Here is a 24,463-nt window from a genome sequence, read left to right as displayed (position 1 = left end):
TTTTCATAAAACAAGTGTGCCCTTGCCCAAAAAAGGTTGAAAAACACTGCAGTAGGAGAATCTGTAACATGCTTAAAAGAAGAATTTTTTTTTGAGAGACAACCATGCTACAGCAAATTCCATTAAGGCTGATTAATTACAGTGTAATCCTATGCATATCAGACTTGCTGTGTTGTGTGCAAGACTTACTCCCTAGTCAAAACAAAACAAAAAATAAAAAAAATCCTTCCAGTAGCACCTTAGAGACCAACTAAGTTTGTTCTTGGTATGAGCTTTCGTGTGCATGCACACTAGTCATGCACTCTCACTTGAAAGTAAGCCCCATTGAATTCAGTTAGGCATGCTTCTAAGTAAACATGCATAGTATTGTGAAGTTGGTTCAAAGTAGATTATGCTAAAGTAAGTTTATTAGCTTTAAAGTCGGATAACACTCTTGGTTTGCTTTAAAGGGCTGTTTACTGAGGATTTTATTTTGCACAGCCCCTCTTTCTTCTCACTGATGCCTGTTTTCTATATGTTTGAAATCTCCAGGAATGTGATTTTCCACATATATTTTTTGCAACAGGGCTCCTCTTTCTACATTTAACAGCTAGCATTTTATATTCAAAAATGTTCTTAAATTCAACACTTGACAATTAAAACAAAGTAAATTTGAGGGGAAACAAGTCAACAGTAGGTTTTTCATTCAGAGCTCTAAATAATAAAATTTTCACCTGTTAAAAAGTTAAAATCATTAATTTAATCATTTTATACTGTGGCTTATGAAGGTAAAATTGTAAATTAAAACAGTTTAAAACAGAAGAACGAAATCACAGATAATGGGAAAGAATGCCTATCAGCAACTACAATTGCGCTGCACTGGCAACCTCCCCTATGCATTAGTGTAATGCACTAAAGTGGGGCTATTTCACAACTTGACGTCATCACTGAAGAGTCCCTAAATCCCAATTACCCACCTCAGCTTTGAAAATGACATCTAGGAGTAGAGCCTGAAATGCAGAACTTAAAGAGCAGGCAGTTTATAGTCTGGAAACATGTCATACAGGAATTCAGCTGGTGCAAACAAACCATTTTCCATCACTTCCTTTATGTCAGGAAAAGCTTTATCTGTTGAATTTCTGTGTGCCACACAGTTGTGGGTGCCAGAAATAAAAAAACAACTCAACCCAGGTAAGCACTTATGAAAAGAGAATAACATTTGTTTCCCTTTGTGCCTTTACTTTGCAAGGCTGGAAGGTGACAAGGAGCCATTTTTCAGTTCATTTCTCAATTGTCTCTTCCTTCCCAACCACTGTGATGATGCTGTCAGTCATTCACTGCCCTAAACAGATAACACCCCTTTACTGACTCTTCCCCACTGGGCCCTTAAAGCCCTAAACAGCCTCAGCCCAGTATACCTAAAGGAGTGTCTCCACCCCCATTGTTTAGCCCAGACACTGAGGTCCTCCTCTGAGGGTCTTCTGCTGGTTCCCTCACTGCAAGAAGTGAAGTTACAGCAAACCAGGCAAAGGGCCTTCTTGGTAGTGGCACCCTCCCTATGGCACACCCCCCCCCCAATGTCAAGGAGATAAAGAACTACATAACTTTTAGAAGACATCTGTAGGTAGCCCTGTATTGGGAAGTTTTTAATGTTTGATGTTTTATTATGCTTCGATATATGCTGTGAGCAGCCTAGAGTGGCTAGAGAAACACAACCAAATGGGCGGTGTATAAATAATATAATTATTATTACTGTCACGTTGATCACTGTGACTTACCAACTGTTTATGGTTGGAGCACTCTTTTCTATAAGTAGTGAAAGGGCTGAGGCAGTTGACGTATTTCAGCATCCATATATTACACATGTGCTTCTGTTTCATAGGGTTATCTTCCCTGTTTCCACTGAACACCCCAGAACCTTAGGCTGAAATATCTTCCTTTTTCAAGTGAGATTTCTTAAGTTACTGTTTGGGTTCCAGTCTAAGTAGGTTTGTAAGTTGTAAGTCAAAAGTACTAGGAAGCAAGTCCTATTGAATTCAGTGGACAGTTCTGAGTAAACTGAGCTAAAAGACTCTAAGATACTTCCTAAGTTCAGGAATGTTAAGTCATTTCAGATTTGCAGTGTATAATACATGCAGACTGGTTATTATTGCTTGGAGCTGTCCTTCAATTTAGGGAGCATTTCCACTAAAAACTGAATATGATTTGCTAAATAAATAGCCCAGTGGTTTCCTTTCAAGTGGTAGCATTAGGCTGTCACAAACCACAATGTGAACTTAAGACCATTTCATATTTAAATTCAGGACACATACAGTGAACTGAAATGGCATCTGTGAAAGCTCCTGAAGTGCAAAGCTTGTCTTTGTTGCCTGTTAACAGAAGGGGAAACATGCATTTGAAATTCTGTCTCCTTTCCTTGTTTGGTTTGTTTAGAACATTTTATTTAAAACTGACTGACTATGGCAGTGTAGATTTGACTTTGAAATCAGAGGTTGCTGCAAAATAAGTTTTTTTTTTTTTAATACACACGTTTTTTCCATAGTTCTCAAAAGTGACTGTTAGCTGCAGGTGTTCTATTGTTTTATCTCAGCAGTGGGGAACCTTTGGCCCAGCAGGGGTCCTAATTTTACCCACAAAGCCATTTTCTCCAAGCCATGCCCCAGGTCATTTTTCTATTTGTTTTTTATTTCATAAAATTTATGTACCACTTGATTCGGGAAAATCTTCAGAGTCGTTTATATGACATCAGGTGTGGGGCAGGTGAAAACATGGCTGCGAAGGAACAATTGGGAGCTGTAAAGTGTACTCTTGCTTGTTTCTTGGTAAGCAGGGCTTCCAAGACCTGCTAGGGTTGGTTCCAGGTAGAGTGGATCCCTGACAAAATTGGGATTTGAAGTCAGCGTCAATCAGCTGTTTGGTGTGACTTCAAGCCCCAGTGAGAACTGGGAACTCCGGAATGTACCTTGTCCCTGCTTGAAAGCAGGGTGTGAAGGAAATGGTGTTCCGGCAATGACTCCAAGCACTACTTAGACTTGAAGAGGTTCAGCAAAAGGGGCAGATAGGTTCTCTGAAATCCTGGTGACATCAGGTGATTGACAGGTGGACAGTCCCACCCACCTGTCAAAGTGGCTTGCCAGAGGTGGGGAAGCTCAGGATACAGCCCACCAGCTGGATCCTTTTCTCTGCCATTGTTTTATCTGAAGTCATGACACCATCTCAAGTTTGAAATAAAACCTGCCTTGTTATGTTTATTCATTTATTCATTTTTGATAAAAAAAAGTATCAACCTTGACTTATGAAATGTATCTTTGTAACCCACATTGTACCTGTCTGGAAATAGAAAAATAAAGTTTTTTAAATTGGTGTTTTGATTACTTAGCATGATCTAGATAACCCAAGTTCCATCCCACAAAAAAGCCTGCAGAGGAAATAAGTTTGCTAAAGATCATTAAGACTCTATGCACATTCATACCATTCTTTATCCATCTGCTGAATTTAGGAACCTTCTGCTGTGATCCTGAACGTGCTTACTCAGGAGTATTTTGCTTATTTCTGGATAGACAAATGTTTAGGATAATAAAATATTCCCTGTTTCTTTTTCTGCAAGAGAAATGATCGAAGATAGTGAAGGCTGTAACTTTTCCCATCTGCTTCTGTCTGTGCTATCTGTAGATGCTTTTTCTAGATACAATTCAATGCTGTAATCCGCTGTTATTTGCACAAGAAACCCTACCTGTACAGATGTCATTGTTGAAATACTTAAGAGTTTGTGGATCTTGAATGCCTTGGGACATCATTGGGAAAATAGTATTTTTTTTAGGAGAGGTAATCTTAAAACAATTATCAACAAAAACAAAAAAGATTTGTGATTCGGTTGTTTTATATAGTCAGCTAAATACTGTTGCCAATGCAGAGGCCTTTCTCCAATTTCAAACCAATGTCCCTTTTGGAAGCCATCCTCTGAATTGGGGGTGGGGGAGAGTTATCTCTGTGTTGGAGCTCTGTTGGTGGAATAAAATCCCTGCAAGCTATCTTTTGAGCAGCAGGCAAAAGCCTTATTTTTGCAGACCTGTTTTCTCCCAAATGGATGATCTTGCATGGTTCTTATAACTAGGATTTCTATGTAGTATCTGTTTCAGAACTTTTTATTGGTGCATACTGTATTCCTAAAACAAATAAAATTAGCTTTTAATTCAAATCTTTACACATGGTTGGTGTAATGCAGCAGTAGATACTGGTACAAATTCATTAGTCTCCTTTCCAGCTAGCCCAACTAAACTGTTCTGATATATCTGCTTGTTGGAGAAGTGGGGCGTTGGAGGCTAACCTAATCTGACATACTGTGTTTGGGAAGAAGATTTTAAGCAAAGTATTAACTTTACACTATGCATGGAAGATACTTGCATCTTGGGGTTTGCTGTGTTGCAAAGTCTTATTTTACAGTCTTAGAAATTCAACTTACCGCTCTTTATTTTTATTGGGTATCAATCTACTGTACTAGAATTGTCATTCCAATGGAGCAAGAGGCATTTATAATGACAAAATACCCTTTTGTATAAGCTTACTGGCTCATGAGGTACCTTTCTGGAGTGTTGGATAACAACTGTACTGCCCCAGAGCAACAGCCTTTATGACCTAATTGCTCCAAAGTAATAACCTTTGTGACCTGCTATCTCATCTCACTGCTTGCCTCTTCAGTTGACACAAAAACTCAACTCCCCTCTCATCCCCTCCCCTACCCCTCCTTCCCTCTTTTTTTCTTTTTCTTCACTTGTTCCTTATCATCTTATTTTTCTGGATGAACACTGAAGGCAGGACTCTCAGCTGACTCACAGAGACAAAATAGCTAACTGCAAGGACTTCTAGAAGCTTATTTTCTTCCAGATAATTTTGTACCACCGAAAAGATAATGTATTTGCTTTTCTGAATTTCAAGTTTATTCTGAAAATGCTGTTGTAGCTACTGTTAAAACTAATGGCAAATTTCAATGAACTACTGATTAATACAAAACCTGAAGACAGATTTGTCATGACAGCAGAAAAGTATACTGAGTAGTTAAACCAGTAATTCTGTTTCCTGTACTTTGTTTTTAATTTGAAACAGAGAATACTGGGTATGATACGAGACTAAAAAGACTAATATCAGGTATGCTGCAACTGATTTTCTTTTCCTTCCATATTTAACAGTTGGAAGGAGAACGCTAGGATGAGTGATAACATTGTTGGCTGCCTTCAGAAACTGAGTAAGTACCATGCATGTTTACTTCAACAATTAATGTAACAATGTAGACAAATGCCAATCATGGATTTGTGGGGGGGGGGCCTCTGTTTTTAATGCTACTGCAATTTGCCACTTCAAATTCATGTAACAATTGTTTCAGGGACTGAATAATTAACAATTATTGGACATTGCCCCATACTTAATAAGCCTAGCTGTATACCAAGGAGCTTAAGGTGCCATACATTGTTCTCCTCCCCATTTTATCCTCCCAAAGGTACTGTGAAGTAGATTAGGCTGAGAGAGGGTAACTGGCCTGAGGTCAACCAATAAGCTTTCTAGCTGATGGAATTTGAACCTTGGTCTCCCAGGTCCTAATCTAACCTCTGTACCACACTGACCTGCTACAAACAAGCACTGCAGTAATTACTAGCAGACGGAATTTGAAAGATAGTTACTTAAACTGATACCTAACCTTGCGATTAGATTTGTCCTTCCCCTGCAGTCCCTTCCTCAAATCTTCAGACATAGAATGCTTCATCCTCTATGTATCATGTTCTTGGCTTTGTTATCCGTACTGGATCAGTCACTAAAACCCCCATGTTGGACAATCTTCAGTGTTCTAGCAGTTTTGTTTTAGTTCTGATTTTTCCCATTGAACTCAACAACTGGATGCAGTGTTTCTGTATTTTTCAAGAAGGAGTATATGTGTCTGTGGTTGTGAATTGCCACTGTTCCAGGTGACCTCTGTGCCAAAACATAGTTCAGCACAGTGAGAAATGAACCACAGGGACCTTCAGGGTAATGCTGCCCTCATTCAGTGCTTCCAAATGCCCTCCCCAGCTGTGCAAGGGAGGGGCACTCACTGCAGCTCATTCCTGTATCTGAACATCGTGCCACACAATGCCTCCCCCACCCCACTTTCCTCTAGCAGGAGCATCTGCTAGATCTCAGTCCCTTCTTTGAATGGAAGGGATACTGGATGCAACCCATTGTGTCCAGGTATTGTTGCTTTGTATCGGAAAGGTGTATCTTACAACTTGAAACATCTGTTAAACATCCAAAGAAAAAGTGGCATTTCAGAGAACTAACACGTTATATAAAATTGCTTCTTAATATTTTAGCCTGTGAATTTTGTCAACGGGCTGATGACCGTCCTGAAAAGTATGGGGAAAGGAGGACTTACGAGGACTACAATCTCACTGTTCATTATTACTGTGTGGTAAGTATTTCCTTTTGAACCTGCAAAGTTGTAAGTACTTTGTTACAGTGGAAAACCAACACCTCCTTGGGTGGTTTTATGATCAGCTGGAGCAGAGCATGTGTACGTGGGTGTCTGCAGTAATGTTTTTTCTCAAGTGGAAAGTTATCATTTTTATAACTTACCGGTAATCCATTCCTTTATTGTAGTTAATGTCAAGTGGGATTTGGCAGAGAGGTGAAGACGAAGAAGGTTTTTATGGGTTTTTGCCTGAGGACATCCAAAAAGAAATTAATCGAGCTGCAAGACTGGTAAGACTATATCTTGAATGCTGAGTCTGTTTCAAAGAGTTGTCTGACCAGAAGGACATAACATCATGTATACCAGTACAATATGCTAAAATATGAGATAGTTGAGTTTCACTAAGGCTACAGTCTTGCTCTGGCATTATAGGCAGATATTGATGCAGCTGTTTTGGTTAAAGAAATCTGTATAGCATTAAGCAGTCATTTCTAGTTAATGGTTAGGATAGCAGTGGATAAAACCCAGGGATTTAAAAAGAAATAGTTATAGTAAACAATGCTGCTTCTGCTTCTTTTTTGAAGATGAGAAAGCCAAATCACTTCTCAGATAACCTGTAGAATTAACTGTATAAATACAGTTAACATCTGTGATTGGTGTTAAGCAAAATTTATCAAATCTCTAAACTAAAGGTTCTGGAAATGCCAAAAGCATGTTGGAAATTTCTGTCACAAATAGAAGTACTGTAGATGTAGAGTGGGAATTGGGAGTAAGATACTTACATATATTTTTAACACAGAGTCTTTAATGTTGTTCTGTTGTTATATAAAGTTATTTGCAAATCTGAAAGATTGAAAACCAGCATTTTAAATGATCAACTGATCACCCATTCCCACCACCCTTCTGAGTAATACCCCTCCCCACTCCCTCACTATATATAAGGGTCTGGTGACTTCCGTTTCAGTGTATCTGAAGAAGTGTGCATGCACACGAAAGCTCATACCAAGAACAAACTTAGTTGGTCTCTAAGGTGCTACTGGAAAGAATTTTTTATTTTATTTTGTCTTGACTATGGCAGACCAACACGGCTACCCACCTGTAACATTAGCTGGAGTTCTGTATACAAAATACTAGTGATAATGGACAATTCTGAATGAGTGGCTATGCATATGACAGGATTATTGCTTGGTTTTGCAGTGAACCAAATGAGAAAAGAGAGAAGAAATCTAGTTACATTTTCATTTACATAATAGAAAAATGAACTACAGTGGAACCTCTACTTACAACCATAATCCATTCCGGAGGTCCGGTCATAACTAGAAACGTACATAAGTAGAGGCGCACTTTTCCATAGAAAGTAATGGAAAAGTGAATTGTTCCATTCTAGACAATGAAAAACACCCCCTAAAACATCAATTTAACACTGTTTTTACTGTCTAATGAGACCATAGATCCAAAAAAGAAGGCAATAATCAATGTACTGTACTATAAAATAAATAAGACAATATTGTAGATGAAAAAAATAACATTTTTTTCTTACGTGCACTGAGGGTGGGTGGGCTCACCTGGCTACAAGCTGGGGGTGAGGCAAGGGTCAGTAAAGAGCTGATTCACTTTGGCCAGGGTCACTTTTTTTTCTTGCCAGGCCAGGTTCTTCTCTGGACTTCCTCAGAGTTTGGGGCTGCAGTGTACCCTGCCATGCCTCTTGCAGGCGGCACCTCTTCCACAGCTTTGGGGGTGGGATGGGGGCCCTCTCCCCAGCGGCAGAGGCCCCAGCGCTGCCCCGCAGCCAGCCAGGCAAGCTCTGGGCTGCTGGCAAGGCCTCTGTTCGTATCTAGAGGAAAGTTCATAAGTCGAAGCACCTACTGAAGGTTGTAACTGGAATCACACGTAAGTAGAGCCGTACGTAAGTCGAAGTTCCACTGTATAGTAAATCATGGACATTTGAGAAAAGGCTCATTGTTCTGACTAGTAGTGATGAATTATTCAACAGTGCATTTATATATTGTTTCTTATTTTAAGCAGAGCTTAAAATAAGTTTTAGAATAACTACTAAAACAAAAAATTAAAACAACTGGTGGAATTTTTTTTCCAGAAATGTGCTATCTGTAAGAAAAAGGGTGCTTCAATTGGTTGTGTGGCATCCAGATGCAAACGAAGTTACCACTTTCCTTGTGGGGTAGAGAGAGGATGCATTTTCCAATTCAGGGAAAATTTTCCGTAAGTTATTTTCATTAACTTTTTTAGTAAAATTAACTAGAGTTATTAAGCCAAAAAGCTGCAAGTTCCAAAGTTCCTGTTAATGTGGAGTTATTTAAATACAATACATAATTTGGGTGATATCTAGTTGTGGCGTCCCACTTGAATGACCGATTTCCACTCACATAAAAACAGGAATCCCTCTTGCTCTTCTCTCATCTTGCAACCACATACACACCTCCCAAATCCTGAGAGACCAGATACCACCATTTGCTGGAAATTTTGTGCTGTGCATAGTAATGCAACACCTCTACTGCTATTTCATTCATTGCTTGCTTATTTGGCTTACTTTGATTTGGTTTGGTTCTTAAAAACACCCTTCTCTCTGTACACATTGTTTATATATACATATCCACTTAGGTGACCACTTTACATATCTGATGTTGATTCCAGCCCACAAAACTTGGAATGTCAGTAAGCTTTTACAGATAATTAATAACCTTTCAGTGTATTTCTAAGTAGGTTTTGAGATTGTCTTGAATGATTCAATGCTAAATCAAATATTAATCTAATCATTAGAATTACTGCTGTTTTTATTAAAGCATTAGCTTTTAAGCTGAGTAGTATGTTTGAAAAGAGGTGTGATGATATGGAACTCTGGCTCTGTATTTTTCAGGTCATACTGTTGGAAACACCGACCCACACAAAAACGTTCCCCAACCTCTAAAGGATCATCACAGTGTACCATATGTTTAGAGTTGGTTGAAAATGCACCATCGTATAACATTTTGGCAAGTCCATGCTGCAAAAACGCTTGGTTTCATAGAGACTGTTTGCAGGTATGTCCAGAACACCACAATATTAGTACTTCCTTTTAATACTAAAAAGAAGTATGCTGTACAATGATGGAAAGCACTTGTGTAGTTTAATTCAAGTAGGACCTGCAATAAAAATGTTGCAGAATTGAATGTTCCTGTTCAGGAAGCCAGCCAGCTTTGCCCTCTTCCAGGAGACTTCATTTCAGGTTGGGGACCAATTCAACTTCAAGCAAAGAACTTTAAAGTGAGTTCCTTACTGTTCCGTTGCTGAAGCAAGATGAACACCTATCCACCCATCAGTTGATCCTGATCAGCTGATGAGCAGTGGGAGTGCACCTTGCTATAGGATCATGAAGGGGTTTGCATTGAAACCCCTGCTAAAATTGAAGAAAGACCTTCGTATTTAGCAACATTTTCCATGCAAACTGCTTCATGGACCTGAGAAGCCTCTATAAAGCAGGCACAGCCAAACTTGGCCCTCCAGCTGTTTGGGGACTACAACTCCCATCATCCCTAGCTAACAGGACCAGTGATCAGGGATGGTGGGAATTGTAGTCCCAAAACTGCTGAAATGCCAAGTTTGGTCATGCCTGCTATAGAGGCACACTCAGAACCTGATATCGCTGCGACATCAGATGATTGGTAGGTGGTGGCTCCACCTACCCGGCAAATCTTACCATGGTGGTAGGGCAAAGACAGATCTGGCCCACCCGGGAGAAATGGTTTCCCACCCCTGCACTAAAAGCTAACTGGAATAAAAGTCACAAAATATATAATAACTGGCATGGGAGCAAACTATAAGGTTTTATAATGCATCAGTGGTGTTTCCTAGAGTAGCATAAGCATGCATGCACACAAACAAAATTCCATATCCCTACTTCAAAGAAGTTTACAATCTAAATGTCATCAGTAAGATTGGGGAGGACGATAAAAGGAATGAATATGAGCAAATGCAGTAACATGTACTTGGTGAAATCAGTTTTCTGTTGGAAACCAGGATAGAACTGCCAAACTCATCCTGTACTCTTTAGCCATAACTAATGATAATGTGGAGTAAATGTGCTTTTTGCATTGGAAGCTTTACAAGCTCAGAACTAGTAAGCACTTGCAAAAGTTACAGGATATAGCAGGCAATGTTACAACTGCTCCACTGGCTACCAGTCTGTTTCCGAGCACAAGTCAAAGTGCTGGTTATGACCTATAAAGTCCTACACAGCTTAGGTCCAGGCTATCTGAAAGTTTTTCTTTCTCATATGAACCTGCGTGGGCTCTGGGATCTTCACTTGCACAGGCATGCTTGGGGCGGGGGGGAGCCAGGATGTAAATAAATATAGTAATGGTAATAATCATTAAAGAAATTGTCATTAGTATAGCGTACTACAGATACTGTGTTGTACCCTCATCTTCAAAAGCATCCAGAATCTTGTCTGATTTACTGATCATTTTTCTCTCTTTTGGATCCAGTGTCAAGCGCTAAGTGCTGGGGTATTTTTCTTTAGATGCCCAGTATGTAATAATAAAGAGAAATTTCAGAATGAAATGTTGAGAATGGGCTTACATATTCCAGAAAAGTAAGTACCTCCCAAAATATTGTTTTATTTTTAAGACTATATTGTACAGGTTTATAGTTAAAGATGTATACCACTAGGTATATTTAACAGAGTGAGATATACATGGTTAATTCTCTTTTGAAATTTATGGTGTATTATTTTGTATCATTTTTCTATTAATCTGCTGTTTTCATGGGTTTATATTAAGAGCAGTAGGCATTATGTTTTTCATTAGTTTTAATAGTAAAAGTTGAAAATAAGATGCAAGATGGAAAGAACTGAACATTTTAGCTACTGCAAAGTATTTTAACAACTCATTTCTTAAGAGACAAAGGCACAGAGACTTGGATTAGGAGACAAATGATTTTTGTCAAGACACATAATACAAAGCCACATTTAACCCTAGAAAGGGATGTGGGAAATCTTTTTTTAAAGTTTTCCAAATTTTGTAAATGCTGGTTGTTCAGAAAGCCAGGGGTTAATCAGCTTGCTCTGATAGATGGGAAATCTGAATTACAAAAGCATAAACTATCCAACAGCTACTGATTTTCTGTAGATTCCATCTTTTCTTGACAATAGTAAAATCATATATTACTATTTAAACAAGGAAAGCTGCAGTGTAGGCCTGAAATGTTCAAATAAGTTTTAATGTTTCCAGAGATGCCTCCTGGGAACTGGAAGAGAATGCATACCAGGACCTTCTTCAGTGCTACCAACACTGTGACATCAATATCTGCCTCTGCGAAAATGGAAGAAACTACAATGAGCCTGATAGGTATTAATAAATGTGGTCCTTGGACATAAACATGTTAAACATGCTCGTAGTTTATAAGAATGTCATCTTGTCCTGCTTCCATCCATAATTAATTTAATTCAAAGTCAGTTGGACATGATGATGACTGCATAAGTGCCTGCTGGATCAGGCCCATCTAATCCAGCATCCTGTTCTTGCAATGGCCTTCCCCAGATGTCTGTAGGAAGCCCGACTATAGGGCCAGCTGTGGAGGTAGAACATAACTATTATGGTTAGTAGCTGTTGATCACCTTATTCTATATATGGAATTAGAGGACCTGGTCCATGTCCCATGCCATCACTAGGAAGGTTCATCGTTATTTTTATTCCATGAAATGAAGTGGTGGCTTTTCTAGAAGGCATTGGGGGATGGCATACTTTTACTGTAGAGCTGAGTTACCATTAGGTTGAACTGAATGGCTAGTTCTGTGAGCGGAATAGAACATTTTAGTCCTGCCCAGTGTGCTTTTGCAGCTGTGGAGTTATGTTTGATTATTTTTAAGTGTATTGTTTATTATTGCTAGCTATCTTGTATCCTTGGCTAAAGAGAGCCAGGGTAAATATATTAAATATAAAATAATATTGGTAATCTTTGACCTGCACCTCCCCATTTTATCACATATATGTTGCAACTGAAATTTATGTCCCATCTTGGGAAATATACTGATGCAAAGTGAAGCCATAGCTAGTTACATTGAGTTAACTCTTCTCTTTTTTAAGTTTAACAGTCTTAATTTTAAAAATGCATTTTTGTTTTCTTTTAGCAAATGGGAAATAAAGCGCTGTCAATATTGTGGTTCGAGTGGAACTCACTTGGCATGTTCCTCACTAACAAGTTGGGAGCAAAATTGGGAATGCATAGAATGTAGAACTATCCTTGCCAAATCAACTGGTATGAAACTGTTCACCATTATACTTGAATTAATTTAAACTTTTTAAAAGATTTTGGATGAGAAATTGTGTTAATTTCATTACACAGGGAACTGTCAGAAATGGCGAAAGCGTTCTCGGAGTATGCCAGAAAAAACAGATATTGGCGATAGCTTGCTGGAAGAGCCGTCACCCAAATGTCCCAGACAGTCTCCTGGATCCCATCTTGGCTTCCGTGTCAGGCATGTGGTGTTCTTTCATTTGTAGCTGCGTGGAAACAAACAAGCAGTGTTCACACATCATGCTAAACCACAGTTGAGCGCAATATGAATGAACAGGAATGAGCTGCAGTGAACCTCATGTTTATGCTCACTCTTCCCACATGGCTGGAAGATGTTGAGAGTTCTCACTTTTGGTTAAGGAGCAGGTGCGCAGTCTGGGGGTTCTTGTGGATCCAGCTTTGCCGCTGGAGGCCCAGGTAGCCTCAGTAGCTAAAAGTGTCTTTTTACCAGCTGCATTTGGTACGACAGTTTTAGCTGTTCCTGGGCTGGGAGAGCACTGGTGACTTCAGGATTAGATTACCTCGGTGTACTCTATGTGGGGCTTCCCTTGCACTTTGCCTGGAAATTGCAGTTAGTTTCTGACAGGAGTAAGGTCCTATCAGCACATAATGCCTCTGCTCAGAGATCTGCACTAGTTGCAGATTTGTTCAAGCCAAGTTTAAGGTTTAACTGTTGTTATATAAAGCCCATAACGGCTTGGGAATGTTTTCCTTGCTCCGTATATGCCACTTGACTGAAACTCTTTCCAGTAGCACCTTAGAGACCAACTGAGTTTGTTCTTGACTGAAACTGGCACTGTTAAAGGTGCCATGTAATATTCGTTCCAGAGTTGTGATAAATTGATGTTTTCATGTGGCAGCACCTATACTATGGAATTCCTTGCCTTTTAGCACCAAGCAATCATCTTCCCTGTACTCTTTCAGTGCCGGCTTCAAACCATAGCTACTGAAGCTGACAGGTTTAACTGTGGTTAAGACTAACCCCAATTCCAGATCCAGAGGATGTGGCAAATGGTGGGTAATCAAAAGCAAAACCTTCTGCTTCTGAACTCCAGCCTGCACTGGGATTGGACAGTGGGGATATGCTATCAAATTTAAGGCTTGCTGCAGCTCATTCTTGTTCATTCATGTGGCAAAGCTTGTGTGAACACCGGCACTATCAAATTATAGTTAGAGCCTAAAAACAATAACTGATCAAAGGGCTGTTCTGAAATTTGGGAACTTCAGAAGCAGCCTGCAATGTATTCTTTGAGTGGGGAGTAGCATAAAGCATGTAATTTGTTTAAGGAAATTGTGCAAATTTAATTTGTTTGCATCTAGAAGTAATCCCTCATGCCTGAAGTACTCATTTACAAAAAATAAATGTAATATACTAACTGTACACTTGACATGTACCCTGACTTACCTGTTTCTGAGTCAGGGTGAGGCTAACTCAACTAACCAGGTGGTTGGGCTTCTTCCCTTCTAGGTCCCCAAAGATATGCCCCAGTGGCTTTACTCAGTGTTCACAACTAGATCTCCCCTCTTCGAATAATAGACTGATATCCCCTTCCTCCGTGATTAGTCCTTCCGTGAGGAATCTGACACTAAGAAAAACGTAAGTAAATGTTGAATTGTCAGTCATTTATTTATTTATTTTTATACTGGATGATTGAATTTAGGGGCAGGGATTGACCTTGAGCTAGCAGCCCAGTGGAATTTTTACCTCCCACTGGGGACTGCTATGGGCAGGAGAACAAGTATGAAACAACTTTGAGCAAGATCCAGTGTCAAGACAGCATACATGATGGGGCTTTCCCTCTACTCCTGCCCACACACCTTCTGACATGGCCTCCAAATCAGCTCCAAATGTTTCTTTGACCTTCCAGAGCAGATTCTTTGGCTGAAGGCAGGAAGTATTGGATACAATCCACTACACTGATTTTATTGAGATACAAAACTGAGTGGGGAACATAGTATTTAAAGAGATGGTGCACAGCTGTTTATCAGCATTTTGTCTGACCCTGTTCTCAACAAGAAATTTTGTGTTTCCTTATTTAAATGTTATTGAATTGTTTAGAGTAGTAAGTATGCTAATTCTAAAAGAGAGAGAGATTATCATGCTGTTAACAATTTCAGTAGCTAATTATTAGGATGCCATTAGTAATTTATTCTAAAAAAAAATTGAGCAACTTGAGGTTACATGGTTATATAGATCCAGAACTATTGCTGCTGTACATACCTAAGTAGATGCTGTGCTAATATAACAGTCCTTCTATTTTGTGCAGGCAACTTGTAGTGCAGCAAAGAAAAGTTTCCAATATTCTGAGGGAATTAAGATCACAAATTAATACCAAACGAACAAGACTGAATATCAATAAACGAAACATCTGGGATAGCGCCTTAAAGGGATTTCAGAAGCGGAGCTTCAATCCTGCCAATACAATTGAAGTAAAGTACATAAACTGCAGGACAAAAGCACATATGGATTCATCAAAGGGAGATTTTTTTCCATTACTGATTCTTCACCTTCAGAACTCCTCGCTCTTTGAAGGCGATTCCTCAAAAATATTGTCTTTTGATTCTCAAGGTAAGCTTAAATTATAAACATTTGAAATGTTTTTGGAGGAAAGTGGATACAGTCATACCTTGGAAATTGAACGGAATCCGTTCTGGAAGTTTGCTCGACTTCCAAAATGTCCAGAAACTGAAGCCGCAGAAGCCCCATTGGACGTTCGGCTTCCAAAAGAACGTTTGAAAACCAGAACACTCACTTTCAGGTTTCAATTGTTTAGGAGCCAATTTGTTCGGGAGCCAAGGTGTTTGAAATCCAAGGTACAACTGTATGCTTCTTTCTCCCTTCTCCATTGGGTTCTGAGCACTCTTGATGTGTTCAGCAAGCCTGTGAGGTGAATCTTAAGCAAGTGTCTTCCTACCTAACCAACTGCATGGGTTGAGCAGAAATCTGAACCTAGATCTTACCACAATCTAATTCAAAAACACTATCAACTACACCACACTGGCTGTGTACTGCAAGTTCAGTAATATGAATATTCCTATTATTAATATTAATATTAATAGGAATATTCACTTTGTTGTATAGGAGTCTCCTTACTCTCTTTGCTGTTTAGACTGCTCAGAAATAGCAGAATTGGTAATAGTGGATGGAGCAGTTCCAATTAGAGGGGTGCTGTAATTGTCTTTTGAGTTTTTATTGACTCTGTCCAGGTAACAAAAACCAATACAAGTAGAGGAGTGGTCTAGTGTTTTACTACGTGTCAAGGGATGGGAGAACTATTAAATACAGTTTTAAGTCATGGTTCTATGGAGTAATGAAAATTGCCTTTGATAAGCTCTGGTGAGCATATTTGCTGGCATACCAAAACAAAACCCTGAGCATTTGCCCCAGTTGCTTCTTGAGTATATTTGATGGCTCAGTTTCCTTTCTGACTAAAACTCCTGGGCAGCTTTTTGTGACCACAGGCAAATCCTGGTGCTTAAGCATAAATGTCCAGCCCATTTCTTTTGTATCTCATAAGTACAGTTGGCTTACATAAAGGTAAAGGACCCCTGTGAAGTGTTTTTGATTGTTGGAAACGCTTCAAACCAATTTCTGCACACTAACGGAGCCCGGCACACTTCCTCTGCGCGTACCTGCTGAAGCGCTTTTCCTTGATGCCGTCTCCTGTGCTATTCAGCAGAGTTATCTTCTCTTATCTTCTCTCACGCAACGGGGTGTGTGCATGCCAGCATATTACAGACAACAGAGTCCGGCTTCTTTCTAATCTAGAAGCTTTATTTTACAAGGCATAAATCTACATTCCTGGAGAGACGCAAGCCATGTTGGTGGCTTCTCCCTTCTCTCCGTTCTCCGGAAAAACAGAAACAGAAAGTATCACATTACACAGTACAACAGTACACAGAGCATCCGGTGACGCTCTTCCTCCTGTGGGTGGGACAATCTGGTTGAGCTTGTTAACTCTAAAAGCTCCAAACCTCTACACCCCCTCTTGTCCCGCACACAGGGGCGTTGTAAGCTTGCAGCTTACCTCACACAAACCCTCACAGAACTCCCCATGACGTTGGAAGCTCAGGGGCTTCGTGAACCCAACCCTCTGGTTCACCTGACCAGGACAGTACTTCAGCTTCTCCAAGCCGGTCTGAACACACACGTCTCGAAAGAGAACGTCTAGGTGTTTGGGTCTGGCCTTGACTTGTCCAGACTCTGCCACCAACAAACAGAGTTGGTTGTCCTCCCAAACCATCACGGGCAGGCAACTCTGAACGCAGATCTCTTGGACCAAACACCTATAGAACTCCAGTTCCCTGCAAAGCACTGACAATGCACTGTACCTGGCTTCTGCACGAGAACGAGCAATGAGGCTCTGGCACCGGGACTTCAGCCCGCCTAGAGCTCCTCCACACTGTACAACCATTTCAGACACAGATTTCCTGTCCTCAGAATTTGCCCAACCGCCGTCGCACCAGCGCGTGAGCTGGGGCTCACCGGTAGCTGACAACTCCGGGCAAAACTCCTTAGTCTCCTGCAAACTCTGGAGCACTCTCACCATGCCATTCCAGGCATGCATACTGGGATTTGCAGCCTCCTTGCTGAACAGATCCACAGCAACTGCTATGTCAGTTTTTTTGCTCAACTGTGAAGGAAACAACAGCCTCCCAGGAGCTGACCTAAACACCTCGGGGCTCTCGAACTCAGAGCGTTCCCCGGTCTGACTGTCCTCACCTAGACACGTCTCCATGGGTGTTCTGACACTAGCACATTCAGACACTCTGGACTTCTTCAACGACTGCACTACCTTGCCAGTCTGATTGAGCAAGACACTACCGTCTTCGGCTCTGTCTACCTGCACACCTAGGTAAACACCAACAGGGCTTAGGTTCCTGAGCTGGAAAGACTGACCAAGCTCCTCTGCGAACCGTTGCACCTGTCCCCTGGTCTCCACCAGGTAAAGCATGTCCGCACCGGACTGCAGAACTAGCTCCTGCTCTGGACTTACTCCTGCCAGAAACAGGCAGCTATCAGCACAACTCTGGCTGACACCTAGCTTTCTCAAAGCTTCTTGCACGCCTGAGGACCAATCTCTGGCTGACTCCTTCAAGCCAGTGATTGCCTCGTGCAAACTCCACACCTGATTTGGCCCGTTGTCCTCGAACCCTGGCGGAGGTACCTCGTACCTCTCCTCATCCAGGTCGGAATCCAAACAGGCACCCAAACCAAAGTGGCTTGCCTCAAAGCTGCTTTGAGTCGCGACCGCTAACAGCATGCGCGTGGTTTCGCTTCTGAGAGAGGGCGCGTCCAGTACCTCAGAACAATGGACCCCCTCCTCCTGAGTGAAACCTCTGGCTACTGACCTAGCCTTGCACTGCAACTCGCCAGTTGCTGCCGTCTTGAGTCTGCACACCCAACGACCTTCTGACAGCGTCGTGGTTGTGCACACACCCAAAGACCTCATTGAGCTTACCTGCTCTACCATGGCATCCTGCCATTTCTGGGCTTCACCTTGAGATACCCATTGAACCTTCACAAGGCTTTCCGGTTCACACTGAACCAAACAAGCACTCACGCTAGTGGCCGTGAACCTTTCGGGCAGAATCCCTTCAGTGGATCGTGCATACTGCTGTGATACCACTTCAGATTCTCCCTCTGCTCCAGTTGCACTGGACTCCACCTGCACATCCTTGACGTCAGGCATCTCACCTACAGACTTGCTGCGCCTGTGCATCCTAACTGAACCACCTAAGGATGACGTTGGCGCGCCTTTGGGCTCCTGCTTCACTGCCAAAGAACCCTGCTCTTGCTCCGGGACGAGACCTGCGCCAGGCTCTCCTGGAGAAGAGTTGCCACACAAAGAGTCGCCAAGCGTGGCCTGCCTCCTAGTCCGTGACATAGGAGTTGCGGGTGCACTCCCAGGCTGCTGCCTTGGAGTTGCCCCTAGCTGCGCTGCACCCTGGTGATGGCCGGGAACTCGGCCCAAGCCACCAGCAGGTGCCAAAGCCACAGCAATACCCCCTCTTGGGGCTGATCCACCTGGACCACCACCGCCACCAGCAGGTGGCGTATCTGCCTGTCCATCACTGACAGGACCATCCAGAACATCAGGGCTTCTAGGGATGTGTTCCAATCCATTCTGCTCAAAGAATTCAGCACTCCTGCTGACTAGAACCTGGGTCTGGTCACTATCTGGGTTAACTAACCTCCAGCTACGCAAGCTGGGTTCGTACCCACAGAAAAACACTTTCGGAACCTTGGTACCACCCAGTTCCACCCAGAACCCTTGAGGAAGCTCTGCATCCAAGAGCATGTCTTCAGTGGCAGCATGCAGCATCCTTTGCTGCCTCTCTGCAAGACCACATACCTGTGAAGAAAGCAGGTTAGTCACACTGTGCTTACTCCCCCTCTCACTGAGGACCTGGGAACAGCCTACTCCAGTAAGAAACCTGCTGTTCCACTGCAACCAGTGGTGCTGCCTCAGTTGCCTCCTTGAGCAACGCAGACCACATGTGATGAGAGAAAACATCAGCCAAACACTCAGAACAACACGCTCCCCCCAGGTTAGCTTCTGGCTTCCCTTCAGAAACAGCCACATGAACCAGGGAAAAGGGACGCGTGGTTTCCCTTTCAGACACGGGGTAGCAGGATGTCGACTCCTCGACCTTGCAAACCCTGCAATCAAGAAAGCTGTTACATGCCCTTAACTTGCACCCTTCAGAGAACTCAGGCTGCTTCAGCACACTGTCCCAGTGGCGACTTGCCAGCCTTTGGTACCACTGACACAAACATAAGTGGTGCATGGGCACATTGGCGCATTGAGCAAACACTGCATCAGTGCCACCTTCCCCTGTTCTTGCTTGAGGCCCCTCGACAGCAAACAGCCCGTCCTGGCTGCCTTTCACGCGTAGAAGCAACTTCTGACCCCTGCAAGCAGAACAGGTGATAATCACAAAACAAACAGCAAAAACATTGGACAGAAGGTTTGACATAAACAAATACAGAGTTATGTCAACAGCCACAGAAAACGCCAGTTCTGTCCCTTGGATCTGTCCCTTGACTGTTAGCAAAAAGTCAAGCCTTTTCTTGCCTCCAACAGTCAGTTCTCCAAACTGCTCTATAGGAAAAGATATGCAGTTCCTCACAAGTCCACCAGGAGGAACGACGACGACGGCAACCATCACACGCAGCCCACCAGGGTTGGCCTCTCTCAGCGTTGCCTCGGTGACTGCATCACAACAGTAGGGCTTATCTTCTTCCGCCTGGGCTGTGGTAGAGCTGTTGCGATTCTCATGGCCAGTACCACACGTCATGTCCTTGGCCTTATCTTCAGCCATGCACGTCAACAAAAGACCAGGTGCAGGCGACGTGACAAAACACAGCTCCACAGTCAAAACTTTTTACACTGGCTTCAGACTTGGAAACAGCCCCTCCCTTTCTGGGAGCAAAGCCCACAGCGATCTGGCCCCCCTCCTGCTTTCCATGGCACTGTTGCTGCACAACAGCCATAAGCCGAGCTGGGGGCGAGCTTTCCAAAGCCACTTCAGCCAGTCCCTCAGCCCCGTGAAACTGGGCTAGGGTCTTCTTCCAGGCTTCACAAGCACTGGCCAGACCTTCCTCTTCACAGGCGTTGGCCAAAACATCAACACTCTCAGGGAACAGCCCTCTGCATTGAAGCTGTGAGGCTGGAGGTGCTTGCAAACAAAAGCTTCCCTCCTCCTTGCTGGGAATGCTATGGCTCCCTCCATCTTGCCCAGGGGTAGCGTACTTACGAATCTGTAGCTTCTTACCCGGCTCCACAGATGGGGGTTTCACCAGAGAGGTACAACTGCTTTTGCAGCCCTCGATCTGGGCTTCCCTGCTGCCTTCCAACCTCTGGCAGCAGGTTTTAGGCTCCTGAGCCATTCAGCAGACTGCTGAATGCTCCTGCTGGCAAAGCAAACTTCCCTGGATGCTCCATCACAGTCCAAACCAGGGAGGCACTTCTCAGCTTGGCACACACGTTCTGGATCCTTGGAACTGCTCCAGAATCAATCCAGAATGGGGAAAAGCTTGGGCCCATAACCTGAAGTGTTTTTGATTGTTGGAAACGCTTCAAACCAATTTCTGCACACTAACGGAGCCCGGCACACTTCCTCTGCGCGTACCTGCTGAAGCGCTTTTCCTTGATGCCGTCTCCTGTGCTATTCAGCAGAGTTATCTTCTCTTATCTTCTCTCACGCAACGGGGTGTGTGCATGCCAGCATATTACAGACAACAGAGTCCGGCTTCTTTCTAATCTAGAAGCTTTATTTTACAAGGCATAAATCTACATTCCTGGAGAGACGCAAGCCATGTTGGTGGCTTCTCCCTTCTCTCCGTTCTCCGGAAAAACAGAAACAGAAAGTATCACATTACACAGTACAACAGTACACAGAGCATCCGGTGACGCTCTTCCTCCTGTGGGTGGGACAATCTGGTTGAGCTTGTTAACTCTAAAAGCTCCAAACCTCTACACCCTGACCATTAGGTCCAGTCGCGGACGGCTCTGGGGTTGAAGCGCTCATCTCGCTTTATTGGCCGAGGGAGCCGGCGTACAGCTTCCGGGTCATGTGGCCTGCATGACTAACCCACTTCTGGCGAACCACAGCAGCACACGGCAACACCGTTTACCTTCCCGCTGGAGCGATACCTATTAGATAAATTCATGGAAGATAGGCACTTGTTCAGATGCATGGTGCCTCTGAGCATTAAGTGCTGGCAACAAATGGAGAGAGCTGTGGCCTCTGTTCACTTTTTCTGGGCTTCCAGGGGCATTTTATTGGATGGGAAACAGAATATTGAAGTAGGTGTGCAGTTGGTTATATTGATTGGGGCTCATCCCAGCTGCATTTAGTAAGCACAATAGTTATTTTACATACTTTGTACTTTCAGCTCTTAAAGATAATTTATACTATGAAGCTGGAAAAATGATAGCAGTTTCTCTGGTTCATGGAGGGCCATCTCCTAGCTTCTTTTCCAAGACCTTGTTTGATTGCCTTGTTTATGGCACAGAGAATGTGAAACCAACTATTGAAGATGTTGCTGATGCGACTGTTCTGCAGACAATAGAGAAGGTAAGTTGTTCTACAACTGCATAGCACTATAGGGATGGGTCTTGGTATTTTTTTTCTTTTAACATCTTAATTTTAAATCTATTTGGTATTGAGCGCATTTATTTTCTCAGCAATAGTTGGCGTAATATATGTGCCACTTATTTGTCAGCCAAAAGTAATCAGACATAAGATCTGAAACAAAGAGGAAGTTGCATCCATCCATTTGAATTGGAAGGTAAATTTATTCATCAAATTAACTAGTTAATGTTTGATTTCTTACTGTAGATAAAATCTGCAAGAACTCTGAGCAGCTTAGAATCAGCAATAAGTGATTGCTCTGAATATCTCGCCATTGCTGGATGTTTGAAACCTGTAACAGCTCTACATGATAAGGATGTGTTGGTGAATGAGATATTGAATTACCATGTCATAAAGAGAACACTTTTACCTTTTGAAAGGTTTGTTTTGCACGTAGAACCCATTACTATACTTTTCCAATTTATACTACAGGGTTCTGTAGCCACACGCTTTCCATGTGAAGTAACTCATGTTTTGCATTTATAAATTAAAATTTTACAAGTCAAGTTTCACGTGTTATGAAGAATTTATTGTTCCATTGGTGGCTTCCCCTCTCATTTACTAGTACTGAAAATATAAAATTTTATTATGACACCAAGTGAAATAAGTATTGCTGGTAATTGCAAGTAGGCAGAGTGCTGTTGCGCTCATGTCCAGTTTGCAGGCTTCTCTCACACATTTGGTTGGCCACTGTGAGAATATGATCCTAGGTGAGCCACGGGCCTGTTCTTAATGTTGTTCATCTTATGTTGTTACTCAAAAATGCTTTAAGATATTTGATATTTCAAATTTGAAAAACTAAGTTGTTGGATGAATACTTAAATATACTTAATAGTGTCCCAAGGGAGGAAGCTCTGCAGCTTTCTTTCACTGGGGCAAGATCTATCATTTTACCTGTGGATGTGACAGGATTTCCCTTTTTGGCTGCCTCTATAGCTTCCCTGCTCCCTAATCTGTCCTTCAGGATCCCCCAACTTTCCAGAATGGTTTCAGGGAGTGTACTGGGGCTGCCTGGGGGAAGGGAAAAGAGGGAAATTCCTGTAAACTGGATGCCACACTTGGACACCATCCATTGTTGTGAGTAGCTTTCAGGAAAATTTAGAAGCTCTAAAATAAATTACTGATTAGAATCTGTAGCTGGTACCAGCTCCAGCAAGGGTATTCTAACTAGTACATGTATCAGAAATATATCAGTAAATTGTTTTGTTTTGTTTTGTTTTTAATAATTCCAGCAAAGCCCTAAGGAATTACTGCTTCTAGAAATTTAAAGTGGTGTTTGTAATATGCAAATGAATTTGGCAGTTTTTTTTTCTTTTCTTTTTTTAAAAACCTCATAGCACTTTCTTGGTTCAATGCATTGTCTCTTTCCCCCTTAGCTTTAAACAAGGTTTGAAAACACTTGGTGTTTTGGAAAAAATGCAGATGAATCCTGATGCATTCTGTAGCATATTATGTCACAAGCCTGAGAAACTTACAGCAAAACTTCTTGGTGATCTCTTTGCTATCCACTGTGTACCGGGAGCAGACAAAGCCAGAAGTCTAGATTTCTGGATGGGTTACTTACAGGAAACAGAAGGTAAGAAAAAACTGACCCACCTAAGTGAATCTGAACTAGGAATCTGGAATGTGTTGGGGGCTTTTAAAAAAAACTTCAGTTCCTATTTATCAAACTCTTAAGACAAGCCTTGCCTATGAATTTTAGTTTCACTTTACATTTGCAGTAATGATTAACTACGGCCAATTTATCATTAGCTTGACTCACTCTTACCTTCTAATGTGAAAATCGTGTAAAAGCTGTTTTCAGCTAATCAAACTCCTCGTTCTTGGTCTAGGTGGTGAGTCAGCAGTAACTCTAGAGGACATCTTAGTGTTTGCAACTGGCATTCGTGATATCCCACCCATTGGCTTTGATCCTGAGCCTGCAGTTAAGTTTCTGCATATAAAATACCCTGTTGGAAAGAGACACCTTAATTGTTTAGAGCTTCCAATAACAAAGTCTTACGAGAAGTTTAAAAGAATTATGGATTGCACCATCAGAAGTACTCTAAGGTTAGAATCAGAAATGCGTTAGTCACTACCATGGATGCTGAAAATTGAATGATGAAGCATTTAAGAAGCTTGCTAGCTGCTTCCGGATAACACACGTTCATCCTCACAGACTTGCAACTTGATCGTGGAAATGGCTTAATCTCAGTCTTTACATTTTGAACTTTGATTCAAAATGATGAACAAACAAAGCTTTCCAAACCATTTTGCATTATTTGGTTTCTTTTTAACACTGTGCCCTAATCACATCCTTAGCACAGCCCCACTTCATAACGTAAGGCAACTGGTGACATAATTGTCTGCTGATGTACTGTACCATCCATCCATTTATATTATAATCAAATATATATTATAATCAGATATACACTAGCAGACAACTAGATTCACAAATCCCTTTTACATTGGTTTGTAATATATCCAGAAAATCATGTTTTTGTGTAAGTTTTGACTTGTTGGTTTGTTGAGATGAGAGGATATTTTACATTCTAAGTGAATTTCAAGTATCTTAGCTATTACTTATGAACTATAATAAGGAAGCTAAAAATAATACCTCATTTTAACTTTTGT

At 41.9% G+C, this 24,463-nt stretch overlaps 1 protein-coding gene across 1 annotated transcript; it reads left to right on the top strand.

Annotated features, from left to right (window-relative positions):
• The first annotated feature begins 4,630 nt into the window (after positions 1 to 4,630).
• Positions 4,631 to 24,100, top strand: G2E3 (G2/M-phase specific E3 ubiquitin protein ligase). Its single transcript, XM_033144269.1, has 16 exons — positions 4,631 to 4,890; positions 5,166 to 5,221; positions 6,321 to 6,418; positions 6,607 to 6,708; positions 8,514 to 8,638; positions 9,294 to 9,456; positions 10,900 to 11,006; positions 11,644 to 11,760; positions 12,543 to 12,670; positions 12,758 to 12,890; positions 14,178 to 14,306; positions 14,977 to 15,278; positions 21,612 to 21,793; positions 22,058 to 22,230; positions 23,227 to 23,426; positions 23,683 to 24,100. Exons 2-16 carry the CDS (start codon positions 5,185 to 5,187, stop codon positions 23,919 to 23,921), a joined length of 2,235 nt encoding a protein of 744 aa, XP_033000160.1. The 5' UTR covers positions 4,631 to 4,890; positions 5,166 to 5,184; the 3' UTR covers positions 23,922 to 24,100.
• The last annotated feature ends 363 nt before the right edge of the window (positions 24,101 to 24,463 follow it).

The sequence above is a fragment of the Lacerta agilis genome, chromosome 1 (assembly GCF_009819535.1).
Source record: "Lacerta agilis isolate rLacAgi1 chromosome 1, rLacAgi1.pri, whole genome shotgun sequence".
NCBI classification, from domain to species: domain Eukaryota; kingdom Metazoa; phylum Chordata; class Lepidosauria; order Squamata; family Lacertidae; genus Lacerta; species Lacerta agilis.
This window is presented reverse-complemented; position numbering and strand designations above follow the sequence as displayed.